The sequence below is a fragment of the Pygocentrus nattereri genome, chromosome 14 (genome assembly GCF_015220715.1).
Source record: "Pygocentrus nattereri isolate fPygNat1 chromosome 14, fPygNat1.pri, whole genome shotgun sequence".
Taxonomy (NCBI): Eukaryota; Metazoa; Chordata; class Actinopteri; order Characiformes; family Serrasalmidae; genus Pygocentrus; species Pygocentrus nattereri.
Window position 1 is genome coordinate 11,897,034 of NC_051224.1, and position 16,759 is coordinate 11,913,792.

The following is a 16,759-nucleotide window of genomic DNA, read 5'->3' on the forward strand; positions in this document are numbered from 1 at the left end:
ATTTGACTTGCTTGCCTTCATATGTGCATTAAACAAATCCTCTCTGATCTTTTGGATTAGTGCCAACTCCTTTTCTTTTAAATACATTTGGGCACGACACTTTTATAGATAGTCACATGAGTGAAACAAAGAGGGTCATTTGAGCAAAACAGTACAACTGAGGTCAGAATTCTGCTTTAGGCTCACTGAAGAACAGTTAAAGGCAAGAAATGACACAATGAGTTGTAGAGCAATGCATTCCAGTTGTATTTCCAAATTGTACATAAGCACTTCATATAAATGTAGTAATCACAAATCCTCAAGAATACGACACGCAATAAATACCAAGAGAACACAGCAATATAAACTCACACTCGCACCATCAGGCATGCAGACACATTCCCAGAATGCTGCACATGTAAACATATCAGTCTAAAAATCAACTAGCATGAATTTCATAGCATGTCTGTAAAACCCATAAAAATAACAGTAGCAAATGGAGATTCAAAACTGCAAGATTCGAAGCCCTGGAAAACATTGTCAGGTCAGGCTAAAAATGCTGTAAACATTGCTTCATGCTACAAAAACAAATGGTCAGTCTTGTTTTTACAGGAGGACCAGCATTTATGAAGTATCTCAGATATAGGATTAAATTCTGCTCCAGTTCTGAATTGACTTCAGATCTATACCTAAGGGTAAACACCCCTGATCAAATGACATTCTCTTCAGAAAACAAATTGAAATATGTCTTAAATATTTCTATTTATTTGTTGAGTTTAACATATTGGGGGAAAAGAATCCATAAAGTTTAAAAGGTGGCAAATCTTTTGCACAGGCCACATTTAATGATTTTTCCCTTAGTATGTTAAATTCAGCAAATGAACAGTAATGCACATCACATTATGTAGAGGCAAGTATGCTGTAGAGGATGTGTGTATATTTGCATACAGGTTGACAAGGGGGGCCCAGACATTTGTGTACAACCATAGACTTGTTTCATCATGAAATGCGTTCTTTCGTAAACGCTGTTGCGAGGTTGGATGAGCGTAACAGAATGTAAAAAACGCCATTCAACCTAGATCACATAACTTAGTTTGTCCAAATACATTTTTATAGTGTTATTCATTTCTAACATTTACTGTACTGTATTCCTGACTGTATTCATATGAAGGAATAGATTTGGTGCCATGTAAGCTTATCACAACAGTTGCTAGGAAAGAATGCATTTGTGGGCAGAGCCTGAAGAGGTAAATCACAAAAGACAGGTCCTAGCCCATCTGAGATACCTTATCACCTAATTATCTGGACCTCCCAGTGTTACATTCTATAGCCAAAACCCAGCTTGCACTGGTCAGTCCCTTGGCTCCTATGAAGCCTCCTGTTTTTCAATGGCTGTGCTGTATGGTGCAAGGTATGGGTGAATTTGCAGCAGGCACATTGCATGTTTCCACACAGCCTGTTTAATGCACTGCATGCCTCTTCTCAGCTCTCGCCAGAAGCAGAGGTCACTGAAGCGTTTGAACAGCAAAATACACTTTCTACAGCGATCAGTCAGGAGGACAATGCTACATGGGGATCTATGAGGATTCAAATTCACTCTGATGTTACAAAATATGTATAAAACGTGCAGCAATGAGAGAGAGAAAGAGAGAGACAGAGAAAGAGGGGTGGTCTATCGATCAAAAGGCAACTGGTAGTCTAGCCGTCAATCTCTCCTACTAAGAACACAAGCAGGAGGCATTCAGGTAATGCAGAATTTGTGCAGCTTTGCTAATCTTTAAACTTTAAATCATTATTTCTATAAATTCCCCATGTAATGTATAAACAGTTGTTTCATTCTGGTCCTGGAACACCTCTGTCCTACATATTGTAGTGTTTTCCCTTCTCTTACACACATGATCCAGCTAATCTGCTAATTAACAAGCCCTTCCTGAGTGGAGTGGATGTGTGAGTGGGAAAAAACTAAAATGTGCCAGATGGAAATATTCCAGGAGGCTGGTATACACTCTGGTATACACTGTTAAAAATAAAGGTGCCTGGTTCTTGGTTATGTTACCTCAACGGTGCTGGATCTTTCAAAATTAGTCTGTAACTGTAGTCCATCTGCACCTATATAGTGCACCTATATAGTAAGTGGAGCTGATAAAATGCACAATGAGCGTAGAAACAAGGAGGAGGTCTTTTTTCACAGTCTTTTCAGTGACGTTTTGTTCATTTTCTTAGTTAAAATAAGAAATAAGTTAACACATCCTCTACAGCGACCAAACTTAATTAAGGCATTTTCCTTCTCTGTAGAGGATGTGTACTCAACTTCTTCACTAACAAAATCAACTTTGACTCTATTGCAGACAGAGCATGATTCATTTCACCCAAAAGCCTGTTAACACCAATGAAAGATTTGGCTAAATCAGTCACTAATAAAGGAATGTTACACTCTCCTGTTCGCCTCTCCTGTATGTGAAACGGCAGCTGTGACGGTAAAAATATGAAGGCTGGGTGAGTAGGAGTGTTTATTAGAGAGGCCAGAACGTTTTGATGATGTGATGCAGCAAATCTTAACAGCCAGTAGAGTCATGCTTTCAGTAAAAGGGAAATACTCAAAAAATAAATAAATAAAATAAATAATAACAACTATTGTGAATTGAAGAAAATGCAATTTTGTTTACTATGTGTCCTTCATAAACAAAGCAAGAGATTGAAAGGCAGGATAAAAATGTGACAGTAGTTTCAGGCATCATCCTGCTTTATCACCCCCGTCTCTTCATTCATTGTGCGTGTTGCAGTGATTGCGTCAGGGTTCGTGAATCTCCTGCCTACACTAGACAGTGAGTGGAGCTTGGGTGAAAAAAGGAATGGTGAAGTGAGGCTCTGTTAATTGTTGTCATGTGCATCACTTTATGTCGAAAATTGCTGGGGACAAGGACGAGATAGATCAGAAAGTATGAAACTTGAACAGGTTCACAATGACAATTTTACACTGTATATCCTTTTAAGGAGCTGTGCTGACCACAAGGTTGGCAATGACACACAAAGCATAGAGTGTTTTTTCTCCATGATTAAAGAGGACACAGAACCTGGCATTCATTATGGGTGATGCTTTAAGAAATAGCATAAATATTTAAATGATTTTAGCCTCAAGTTATGGTCAGGAATCTATCTACCCTCCTGTTTAAGATTTAAACAAAATTCAGTTTTTATCTACATACCTGGAAACACAAGGTGAACCAGTCGCTTTACTCACACTCAAACCTCATATTACAGTGGCTAGGTCACTTTATCAGCTCATGTTACTTTACCCGACTTATGATCGCATCGTTATTAGTCAGTTAATATGTCTCAAGACAATAATTGAAATAAAATAAACACAAAAACTAGAAGTAGCTACTGATGCATTGAAGTAGCACTCATGCAACCACATGATCTCACCTTAACCATCATTAATATTAACAATTTATGCAGAGGAAAGGAATTTAAACTGTGGCTCCATATGGCTGGCTATGGTACTGACCATTTGCATTAATAATTTCATAGCTAGCACAGAACAGAGCCAATACTGGGTACGAAGCCAGCCTTTAAAACTTGTCGTGGACACATCCCAACTGTCCCCCCATGGAACAAAATGCTTATGTTCACAAACATATTTCATGATAAAGGTTGCTAATACTACACAGATGCTTCTTTTAACATTACTGTTAGCTGCCAAGTATCAAGCTACCAAGCTAGCTAACATTATGCATATGATAGCCAGTGCAGTAGCTAACTAACCTGATAACCATCCTTCATATTTTGCTTTTAGGTTTGGTTTTATGCCTAAGTTATTAAAGAACCTTATGAATGTGGAGAAAATTATGAATTGGCTGCTGGAACGATCTTAAAGAACCTTTTGAGAAGAGTTCTACAAATGCTGCAAAGAACCATTAAGAGCTATTTTAAGAGTCCAAAAATGGTTCTTTATGGCACCAACCAAATTAAATTCTTTAAAGAACCACACATTGAAAGGTTCTTTAGTAAACTAAGAGTGGTTCTTCTGTGGCTTTACTGTTCTGTGGATTTACGCAATGCTTTTGGTTACACTTGGCACCTTTATTTTTAAGAGCATATTGTGCAGAAAGTTCGAATCACTCAAATGCATTCCCACTGTTATCTGTCATTTCCAGGATCGCTGCTCCATAAAGCATTAAGAGACCCCACCTCAGGCATATCAGCCATCTCAATGCCCACCACATACAAGTCTACTATTCAGCCAGTCTCTGTCACTCTGTCCTCACTCCTGGCAGGTGCTCTGAGGGAGTTCGTTGGTCAGAACGTGCCACCGCTCCACCTTCTGCCCCTTGTTCCTCAGGCAGTCCATCCAATGGCGTAGGGCATCTCCTTGAGAGTGACAGCTCAGGCACACTCCACCTGCGATACAAAGCTCTTTTCATTAGAGAGAACAGGCATGATTTACATCCATGCGTCTGAGTGGTCATGTGAGAACTCAAGGCTGTAACTGTTTTTAAAGTCAAGGTAAAAATTCATTTTTTTTCCTTGCTCCAAGTGTAGATCAGATAATGTAGTCAATCGTGTTATCCTAAGTTTTGCACCGGGGCTACAAGGATAATGTAGTTTGGCATTGCGCAAAATGCATGCCTAAGTCATCTCATATTGGCCTCAAACCAGTTTACAATTACAATTACTTTGAGTTGTTCAGTAATCCCAAATAAACTTGCTTATGTGACTTGTGACACAAAGTACTCAAGTACTTTATTAATTGTTTGAGGTGCCGGTGATCAAATACTGAAATTACCATTCAGTTACTAGGAGCTTCAGCAATTTTTTCAGCAATTTTTCAGTATCTTATAGTAATTGAACTTTTTCAAATGTATTTCTCTGCTTGCTTCTTAGTTTTTGTGCTACAGATTTTTAGCTTCTTCATACCAGAGTTACTGCTTAACGGTACTGGACCTTTAACCTGGACCTTTAACTTGTTTTTTTTTCTGCATAGTTAGCCGGATATCCTTTTAGTAACTATATTTTGTGAGGATACTTGCATATAAAATTATTAGGTATGTACATCCCTACAGAAAATCATCCATGACCATGCATATCAATTGTGAAAATGTATCCATTATCTTTAAGTGACACTTTTTAATCCCACAAAAGGTGAAATATCACCTTTGCATTTAACCCATCCGTGAAAAGTGAAACACCACATACACACTAGTGAATACACACACACTAGGGGGCAGTGAGCACATTTGCCCGGAGTGGTGGGAAACCCTATCCACGGTGTCTGGGGAACAATTGGGGGTTAGGTGTCTTGCTCAAATGTTTGCACATTTTGATCCTCCGAGCTCAAGCTTCATCACACACATGCACACAGAGCTCCTGTGTAAGCCAGTGGAACTCCCTGTGCTCTTATTACTTTTTTTTTTTTTTATTTACCAGAGTGAGGTATTAACAAATGTCTGTGTGTTGGAGCTGCACTGGCTAAAAGAAATGTATCATTTTGCTTGATCCAATCATCCTCCATGTCTTCTTTCCACATACTCAGTTTTAAAAAAGTGCATCAGACCTGATGGGAAGGTTTCAGGATAATAATTCTGTAAAAATGGACTGAAATGTGAAAAGTCCCCACAATGCACTCCTGTCACGGTGCACATAGCAACTCAATTCTATGCATGTGCACACATAGATGCTCATGCATGTGCACAGATAGATGGCAGAGGGGGGGCTTGAGCCGCTGCACCTTTTATCCTCAGACTGTATGAGTTCTCTTTTAGTAGGTATGAATAATAACTATATATATTTCCCCCACCATTCTTCAAGATCCATTTCAACGAGATGATGGTCAGTTTCAGCTCGGGAATAGAGCTCATGGATTGTTTTTATGAGATTTGTTGCTCTTGGGCCATCACCTCTTGAGATTGTTCCAGTTGCTGCAACATATCACACATCACACCAGTGCTGAAAATCACACTGATAAACACTAATAATAAAAAAAGAAAGCATCACACTCTATAATGTGGTTATTTTGAACAAGAACCAAACATCGTGTTGGAAAAAACGTTGTTGAAAACTTTCTGTGCCATGTTTTCATTATTATGAAAGAAATAGGGATTTATGAAACACTCTGTGGAGCTCTTAAATAGAGTTAAAACTGAATACTTCAAGACAATTAAATAATATAGTGACGGCATTTTTGCTCACGGGCAACTAATGTTCAAATCCCTGCTTAGATAATAATATTAGTGCCTCTGGCTGATTTTGAAAAATTCTTAACAGTATATTTGGTTTTATCTGAAACATAATTGCACGGTCTCTCTTGATAAGAGTGATTGCAATATACACTAAAATAAATCAGATTTAATTCTTGTTCGTTGTGTGCTTTTTCCCTTTTTGCCTCTACCCCACAACATGTCTGTGCATAGTTCTGACAGCACTCGTCCATACAAAACTGAAGGAGAACTCCTGCATATTCATTTTGTTACTAAATTATAAAACAATGAGTGATCCCAGTCCTAGATGGAATTCAAACAGGCTGCTGTTACTGTTTTAGCAACACAACAAACTTGTCCACATAAATAAATCATTATTTACAAGAAAATAATTGAACTATGAAAGTATTTGATTTCCTTTCTTCAATTTAAGGCAATTTTGTTGATTTGACATACTTTCCTAAAATTGGTTCAACTGAATCTCCTGTCACATTTCAAGCACAACTCATTTTAACTTATGCTGGTCAACCTAGAGTTGGTTTGAAAGTGGTCATTATAGTGCCAGTTTAGAATCAACCTTGGTAACAAACTCTTACCAATTAATCAAAATATAGGACATAAACATATGAAGGAAAGATGAGGACTAGGCTGTGATACATCGAATGGCTCTGGGGGGTACATCAGAAATTCTGACATTAATCTTTATTTAATTAATTTAATCAGCCAGCCATACAAAACATATGGGCCAGACAATCAGCACATGGCAAACTCGAGCTAACTGCCCTTAAGGCCTGTATGATGCTTATTAATTGATGCTTGTTAGTGTTTCACTTTCACAGATGTGGTTAAGTTTGTGATTTTAATGGTTATTAGTTTGTAGCTGCAGTGATCAGTGCTTAGCCATCAGTATTTTGTTTGCATATTAAATTAAAAGGGGAGGATGTTACTGTGATATATGTGATCTGTGAATATTGTTATCTGCAGCTATGGAAGCAAACTGGCTGGTAATAAATGCAGCAACAATCAGTTCAGAGTCAACAATCATTGTCAATATCCAGCACAATGGTGGCATGTCTAAGAGATCAATATCATATGGACCAACGTTTTTTTGTTCTCACCTATAAAATCATTGGAGCGACCCAGGTCATAGTCCCATACTGTGACCTCCAGTGTCTTACTGACCAGTTCTGAGAGGGAAATCTCATAAAAGAACTCCTGTGAATGTAACGAAATTGAGAATGAGACAAATGACACACTTGGAATTCTGTGGCGATGCGCTGCGGAATCATCATTTCCCATGAGGCCTGTTCAAAGTGCAATGTGGTGTGATGGTGTCACTGAATGTGCTATGTGCTCTTGAGCAGATAGTGACTGGGTCTATAGGACCGGTTCCACATTGCCCAGTGGAGTAATTGCACCAGTAGCCCATGCTGCTGGGGGACTAGTGAGGGAATGAAAACGAGGCACTCATCCTGACTGATGATACTCAGCGCCCACATGCACACGCCAGAGACAGGCGGCAGGAGGAGAGAGACAAAGAGAGAGATTGGAGGTGGGGTGTGGATGGAGAGATTGGACCAGACATCTCATTAACACTGACTGTAGCTATCAGTCTTATAGAGGTTATGAGACACATAACACATGCATACACAAATACGCACAAACACTTATGCATGCACACCGATGAACATTTTGTAGTGGGTATATCTTACAATTGGTTGCTTCATCAAAGGGTCCGTACCTCATTGAATTCTGGGTTAAGGGTCTTTTTAATCACAGCCGTTTTATGTTTCGATTTCTTTTGCACGTCTGGCTTCAAATATCTGGAATGGTGGGCAAAGTGGGGGAGGGATGGAAAAAAAGCACATAGAAAGGTGGGAGGTGCGCACACACAAAAACAACTGGAAGAGAGGCATTGTGCTACCTCGCATGTATCGATTGAAACTCGTCGCTATTTGCTTTTCTGCTTTTCTGCATCCCACTGGCTTCCATAAAATTTTCATTTGCTTTATATACTGCTGTTAACCCTCACTCCCTGCCCCTCCCCACACTCTCCAACGCACACACTCCCTCTCACGATCAAAGCCAAAATTTTTACTGTGTAGTTTGAGAGAGAGAGAGAGGGAGAGAGAGCGAATATGACATGGACATGTGTGTGGGTGGGGGCCCTGTCGATTCTCTTGCCATTTTGCCTGAGGAAGGAATATTTATTTTAACACGCGATGTGGGTGAGAAGTAAAGCTATGTGAAATATGTAAAGTGAAAACCTGTGGGGGATGCGGCCGAGCCGTTTACATTCAGCTTCAGCATAAATATTGGTCCATCTTATTCCCATCATCTCTTTCTGTCTGTTGCTCCTTCCCCAAAAGATCATTTATCATCTTTCCCTTTTTTCCAGCCCCTTGCTTATACTCTTTTGACAACTTTTAATCCTTCATGGTTCAAGTAGCCAAACCCAAGATGTTTTCTTGTTGTGCTGATGTTCGATGACTTAAAAAAATGCAATAAGGATTAAATCATCCACCCACACCAAAGCTGCGGCTACAGCACACAGCTTCAGAGACAAAAGTCACATCCGCTCACGTTTTGACGTAGGGGTCAGAGAAGCCGTTGACGTCCATGGCAGCCAGGTGGGCACATCGCTGCACTCCGACCCACAGGCCCCCCCGATGGCCATCTCCCTCTCCCTCTTCGGGCGGGGGCAGAAATTGCAATGAGAGCAGCAGGCGACCCCTCTCCTCCAAACTGTGCAACTGCTCATTCTCCCACTGCAAAGATGGAAGGAAAGACAAAGAGAAATGGTGGGGTGGATAACATGGCACAGGGGAGATATATACTACCCTCTTACTGTTCAGTTTGTATATTAAAATGTACTGAAGAACTCTGTGACTTTCAATGTGCCACTGTGATAGGATGCCAGCTTTGCCACAAGTCAGTTTGTGAAGTTTCTGCACTATGAGCTGGCCCAGTTAACTGTAAGTGCTATTTTTGTGAAATGGAAGCATCTAGAAGCAACAGCAGCTCAGCCACAAAGCAGCAGACCACCCAAACTCATAGAGCGGGGCTGCTGAATGCTGAAGCATGTAGCATGTCAAAATAACCTATCCTCTACTGCATCACTCAATACAGAGCTCCAGACTGGCTCAGGAAGCAACATCAGCACATGAACTTTGCACTGGGAGCTTCATCAAAAAAACATTTCCACGGTCAAGAAGGTGCACACAAGTTCACAAGTGCAATGATCTGCGGCTGTTTTTAAGGTTTTAGGCTTAATCACTTAGTTCCAGTGAAGGGTTATATTAACACTACAGTATACCAAGACATTTTAGACAATTATATGCTTCTATATTAATTGTGTATGCTTCTATATTAATCGTGTAGTTTAAGGAAGACCCTTTTTCCTGTTCCAGCATGGCTGTGCTTCAAAGTGCGGTCCACAAAGACATGGTTTGACAAGTGTGGAGGAACTCCAGTGGCCCGCACAGAGCCCTGACCTCAACACCATTATTGGGAGACGAATTGCAATGTTGATTGCAAGCCAGGCCTTCTTGTGCAACATCAATCTGACATCAAATGCTCTAAATGTGTATAATTCTCATAAACACTCCAAAGTCTTGTGAAAAGCCTTCCCAGAAGAGTGGAGGTTATATCTGATATAGTGGGGGAAACTCCAGCTGTCCATATAGTTTTGGCCATATTGTGTATATGGTAAAGATGTTTTTAAAAAGGTAATTTAAATCTCACACCGACTATCTTAGGACAAATCATATCAATGAAACAAGTCCACCTTAGTGTTCAGGAAGTCATAAGCAGACTTCTTTTTTCACCAGAGTAATAATTATGAGGTGACATTGAGGCCAAATTTCCTTAGTCATTCATCAACACAAGAAAGATTAGAGAAAACACAAATATAATTATATATGTGCGTTCATAAAGTAGACAATGGTTATTAAAAATGCTACTTGCCTAAAAAAAGTAGATTTTCGCTAAAACAACCAGAGCTGTAATGAACCTTCCTAGAAAAGCATGCATGTTTATTTAACCCTCTCATACACTGAGAATTTCAAAGTTCTAAGAAACAAGGTGGGTTTGGTGTAAAAGGAGTTTTATACTTAAAATTTGCGGCTGTATGGCAGGTGTAGCTGATACAAATTTTGGAATAAACTCTTGCAAGTCTCTGATTTTTTCAAATCACCACAAGAACATCAGGATGATGGGACACAGCGAAGGCAAGAGAGCCCCAGCTCAATTAATCAAGAGCATCAATAATGACAGAGCAGGTGCCCAAGAATAATTAACTGAAAAAAAAATGCAACCCAGCAAGGACTCCTGCAGAGCAAACTAATGGATTAAATTAATTGTAATTTAATTAATGTTGTTCCCACAACACTTTAAACCTATTTGCAAATGACTTTTCTAGCAAACTGTTTTTTTTTTTACACAATAAGGCCTTTAATATTGTCTTCAGAGAGGCTATTGCTCATATTGCTGCTTTTTTCCTTCCCTTTAATCATGCAGATGATCTCTGTTGAAAAGCAACAATCAAAACTACACTGCTGATCAAAGGTTTGGGGACATTTTTCTTTCTGTTGTGAATAATGTTTGATTTGCACAATTAATTAGCTTCATGTTCATCAAATTGTCTTCCATTGTATAAACAGTGGGTTTTATTAATAATGATTTGACATATACTGTTCAAAATACTGTTAAACATGCATTGTGAGCTCTTGCTTCATCTGTTTGCTAGAAAACAATGCAGATTTACAGATTTCTATTTAAAATGTGAAATTATTGCACATTGATACAACACATTTTAAATTGCAAGGTGTCACAAAACATTTTAATGGTGGTGTATATACTAATTATTAGTTAAGCAGAGTTAGACATGGCTGCATACTATCACCAACTTGTATGCTGCACATATAATAGGAGAAGCAAGACTGAAGGAAGATGAGCAAGGATTGCTGGAGGATACATCAATACGCACTCATAACGAAAAGTTCCAAGGAAAGTTATAGAATAGAATGAAAAGATGGCTCTTAAGCTCAATATGAACAAAGTTTATGACAAAGGGAAAAGTTGCTAACTTTACTATTGACTGTAAAGATCATATTTGCCTGCTTGGATCAATAATTAACAATAAAGGATTCAGCAGTCAAGAAATACGACACAGATTGGCTCTCAGCAGACCATGGATAAAAGGGCTTGGAAAGATCTTCAGATATAATTGCAAACAAAGATTAGAGCTGTCCAGGCCAAAGTGTTTTCTGAGGTTCTTCATGGATGTGCAAGCTGGACAATAACAAAGCAGAATGGGAAAAATATTGATGCCTTTGAACTTCGGTTCAAAAAACAAAAAACAAAAAACAAATGGATACTTGATCAAATCAGTCCTCACTTCTCACTCGAAGCCCAGAAACTAAAGCAGTCCTACTTTGGACATATTACAAGAAGAACAAATTACTTTGAAATAACAGTAATGCTTGGAACAGTTGCAGGTAAAAGAGGATGACAAGCAACAAATATACAACCAGAGGTATATTTTAATAAGAAGCCTAAAGACCCAAGAAGACTACAGCTATCCATACAAAACACTATCCATATGGTTGGCAGAGTTAGAGATGGAGTTAGAGATGGCTTGACGGCCCACAAAATAATAACAGGAAGATATTTTGCAGTATGGCCAGTGCAGTTGAGAAGTTGGGCTGTTCGGGAAGCCATGATGAAATCGCTAATGAGATCCTCACTTAAAGCTCCAATATCTGACCAGAGAAACTGATAATGGAACACTCTTAAAATGTGTGGAGTTGTACCAGAGTATAAAGGATCTGCCAGCACTTTTTTAAAGGGGAGCCGTAGGAACTACACTCTTAAAAAACAGGTTCCCAAATGGTTCTTGGCTCCATGGTTCTTGGAAATAAATTGAATTAGTATAAAATCTTTACATTGTGTAGAGTTTTTAAAAAACATTCAAAAGGTTCTTTGCCCTCTTATTTCATTTAGTGAAAGCATTTTTTAAAGTTTCACTTTTTTTAGTTGAAAGAATTAGCATACTAATACGTCTTTCCATATTACTGTATACCATATTATCACATGCACAGGATCAAAAATAAGGTTAATGTTTTGGTCTTAAATGCAAAATCAACATTATACTGATGGAAATGTGTTGACAATAGTAGATAATTCCCTTACAGGTTCTTTTTAAATACTCAAAATACTCTCTCACTTATAATTATCAGATTCATCCACTGGGGAAAGGAGTTTGGAGCACAGCCAATGTTACAAAATGCTCTTCCACATGTGGTGTGCAATTATACATTTACCACAGGGAGATCCCCACATGCTCCAAATTCACATAGTGTAGCTTTAAAGAATTATCCATTAAAAGTGTTTAATGGATCCGAACATTATATTTCTCTGGCATCACTACAAAAACCCTTTTTGGCCTTTTTATTTTTTAGATTGCATAATGAACTGAAGAAGCTGGCGTGCAGAATCACTGGTTGGAAGCTTTCTTCAAATAACTCTTCTATTAATATGTTTCATGAAAAATTAGCTTATTTTTGATTTGCTTAATTTGTCCCCCTCATCACCTGCTTCAGTTCACTGAGAATGACTGCCGTCTGTTTCATGAACTACACAAAAGTAGGACATGTTTTGGTAAATGCAGCAGGGGACCAACGTAAAAGCTGTATACTCATGTCTTTTGTGTTTTGTGAGCTGTCAAAGATAAATGTTACTGACCCTGGAACACAATTAAGCTGGACTTACACCACATGATTCTCAGCTCCATTTTAACCCTGATTTTCTATTTCTTATTAAATTTCTTATTCAAATTTGTACAATATGAAATAATTTTCCAGGTCAAGGGGCTTAAAGGAAAGTAACTGACTGCGGGGATGATCTGGTAGTGAGAGGAGATATGAGTCAATCTCTGATCGAGCTCTGAAGTGATCTGAGGCCTTATGATATTTTCAAACATTTGAGTTTTACAAGTCCTGTAGTGTGAGATGGTCAGTGATGTAGCTTTGTTTGTATTGCATGATAACGGGGGAGATCTGGGACTCTGCTTTTCATGAGTGTTGTACCCTTATTACTCTTACCCTTATTACCTAGTGTGCATGTCCTCACAACAAAATAACAGTAGATTCTGTAAAAGAATCTGAATCTACATTTGAAATGTAGTTGTTTTTCAGTTTTTTAAGATTAATATTGTCCCACTTTTGTGAAACTCCCAACACTAGAAAATGACATTTTCTATAAACAATTTGTCATAGTCATCATGCCATGAAATGCACCTACAAGTCCAGTAAAACAGTGATGCTAAGCTTATCAATTGTGAACATGTCCATTTCTGGTTCAATCACAACCAAAAAAAAGCTCAGTAATACTGAGATAAATGACCTTCTCATCACTTTAGGCTTTAGCTGAGCAGTGTTTGTAAAGAAGCTGTTGGCCAAGCTATGCTTTTTAGCCCATTTAACAAATGTTTTTGCTGCACAAATTTTAAAACAGTTAATGAACAATCAATGATGGTGTTTTTTTAAGGTCGGTATGCTTTTTATTTAATGTGTAAGTATTCTAAATGTATTCTGCTAACAAATTATAACAAAGTACCTGTATTCTGAATACTGCCTTTTCAAAATGTACTGTGGATGGAAAACGCAGACTTCTGTTTTCTGAATACATATTCCTAAAACTTGTATTCCATTATATCCCAAAACTGCATACTGAATGAATCAATGTAGTACATTCCATGTCCGAAATCCTTACAGAGGACTGCAGCTCTCTTTCTTACACCACAAGAATTGTGTGAGCTTTCCATGACACAAAGCTGTTAGGATCAGATGCTAAGCCTTTCTGTACTAACAACCTCACAATATGGCTTTGCTGGAAAGAAAGGGGATATCCTGAAGTCGCCAAGGTTTAACCAATGCCTCTTCACTTCTCCCGGGAGTAAAGAGTTCACCTTACAGCCAGTATCTGCAAGTTCCCATTGAAACTCCTTTAATAAAGATAGACAGAAATGAGGATGCACGACAATGCTAATAAATTTAAGCAAGGACAGAAAAACATTAACACTGAAATCTAATTTTAAATGAATAAATTCAAAGGATTCTCAAAGGGGCCCACTGAAAAAAAGAACATAAAAGTCTAGAGAAATCTTCAGCTTAATAATTGATATTCAGCCATGCATATGTTAGATGACCGTCTCCCAAGATCTGACAAGAGAGCCTTAAATTGTGATAAAAATTTGCTTTGCATAGTAAGCTATGACCTAATCCTAATACCCATGAATGAAAAACCTTCCCTGCTGGACGTGGTACGAATGTTAAGTGTAATGTTATTGAACAGCATTAACCAAGGGCATTAGGTTAGATTTATTCCAATTCCCCATGTGGATAGATAATTGACCATATTCAGAGAATAATGTTAGCAAAATTAGGAATAGAATTAAATGTCAGAGAGAAAAAAGGATGTCTTGGATGGTCTGGTTATCTTAGTGGTTTATATATATATTCTGCAGTAAGGATGAGGTAACTGTGGAAAGCATGTTAGCACAGCTGAAAGGATGGATTAGATCTAATGGCAAATCTTGAACTGAGTTACATACAATCATGTAACTATAGTTTATAAATGCAGTTCTGTGCAAAAGTCAAACTACCCTTCATTTATTTCATTTCCTGTCAAAACTGCTATTAAACACAAGTGAAAAATTATACTGAAGCCTCAACAACTAAAATAATAGCATTTTTTTCAGTTTCAGTGTTTTTCTTTTTGTGTGTGTCCTTTGTCCAAAGTTCAGTCTTAGAAGTTGGTTGCATTTTTTCCTTCTGCTTTAAAAAAATCACTTCAAGAATTGTATAAGCATCATCTAAATTCAACATGGGTATGCAGAATGACATTTCATTATGCACCACTTATCAGACCACAAAAGCCAGTGACCACTCTGGTTGCTGATGTTGCCAACAAAGAACAAAAAAAAACAGACAAAACTGGACCGTTCAGGAGTGAAAGACAGTTGTCTTGTCAGACAAATCCAGGATTCCTTTGGATCATACTGATGGAAGGATTCAAATTTGGCATTAGCTACGACTGAACCATCCTATTTGGTGTCAACAGTAAAGCCTAGTGGTGGTAGTGTGAGAGCCTTTCATACCATCTGAAAAATGAACAATACATCATGTTACAAGATATGTCTTGTCACTGAATGGTTCCATGAATGCAACTGTGGCCTGCACAGTCTCTGGATCTCAACCTTATCAAATGTCTTTGGGATATGGTGGAAAGGGCTGTTTACACAAGACTGTGCAGCTGTGAAATTTGTGACTATGCAATGCATCCAGCATCTTGAAGAATCCACTCCCAGGAGAATTTATGCTGTTCTGAAAGCCAAAGGAGTTGGCAACTAAGATAGAACAGGTGTACAGAATACACTGGCATCTCACTGTCAACATAGCCATAGAAAAAAACATTTAGTTCCCCAAAGAACGTTCCAATTAATCATTACTGCAAACATACTGCAAGCATGAAGAACCTTTCTACGATTGAAGAACCTATAAGCATAATGTAAATATTCTGTGCCAATTCAAGTTTTTTCTTAGATAAGCCAAGAACAATTTAGAAAATTTTATTCTAAATGGTTTGTATGACAAAAATCAGCCATCATCATTTAAAAAGACTTTTGAGCTTTTGTTGTCAACACTTTGCAAAAATGATATGTTGGCAAGTAAAAATATCTTAAATCTAGTCAATATGATTTCATCATGATGTGTTGCAAGAATATTATTAGATTATTCCACTTATTTCTAGATTTCTTCATTTAACTAATTGTTTCTATATAAATTGTCTTATTAAGGTTAATTTTGCTTAATTCAAGAAACAATGCTTGAAACAAGTAAAATCATGTGTCTAAAAAATGAGACTAGATCCATTCACTGAATTTAACGATTTAAAATCAGTAAAAAAATGTTAAAACATTCAAACAACAAAAGTTAAACATCTTATAACACTCTTACAACAATCGTAAAAGGAGAAATATTAATTCGTGGACAAGATTTTAAATGATTTTACTTGCCAAGATTTTTTTGCATTTTTGTAGTGCAGACAACATTTTAGGTATATGTGTCATTAATTCCATCAATATGCTTCATCTGATCCAAAAAAAAAACACACACACACACACACACACACACAGTTAAGCATTTTCTAATCAGTTTGTGCAGTCCTACTAACCATGGAAATTTCCATTTAGCCTGGCAATAACTAACTTCTCTCCACTGTACTCAATCATGCTTCTGTCCAGCTTAATTGGACTGGATGGCATATTGATTTAAACGTGGCCATGACCTTGGGTCAGAGTCTTAAAAACAGCAGAACCCTGCAACCTGTTATTTGAAAGACTATAGTGGTTTTACACAAACACACAGACACACAGGCACTCACACACATCATTAGGGCTCACCCAGGCCCTCTTTAAATGCATATTAATTATGGTTGAGAATGCTCAAGAGTGACTCCAAACATTTGAGAGCAATTATTTATATGAAATATTCAGAAACCCATCTGTACACAGAGTTAAA

The 16,759-nt window shown here is 37.9% G+C and overlaps 1 protein-coding gene across 2 annotated transcripts in view; it reads right to left on the reverse strand.

The window, feature by feature from the left end:
- Positions 1–225: 225 nt before the first annotated feature.
- The window catches only part of doc2a (double C2-like domains, alpha), a 51,399-nt gene continuing 34,865 nt past the window's right edge, over positions 226–16,759 (reverse strand). For both annotated transcript variants that reach the window (XM_037544794.1, XM_037544793.1), the window contains 4 exons: positions 8,760–8,944; positions 7,918–7,999; positions 7,295–7,391; positions 226–4,380 (listed from right to left, as the gene is read on the reverse strand). In XM_037544794.1, coding sequence (XP_037400691.1) covers positions 4,244–4,380; positions 7,295–7,391; positions 7,918–7,999; positions 8,760–8,944 — 501 coding nt within the window. In that variant the 3' untranslated portion in view covers positions 226–4,243. The remainder of the gene's footprint in view (positions 4,381–7,294; positions 7,392–7,917; positions 8,000–8,759; positions 8,945–16,759) is intronic.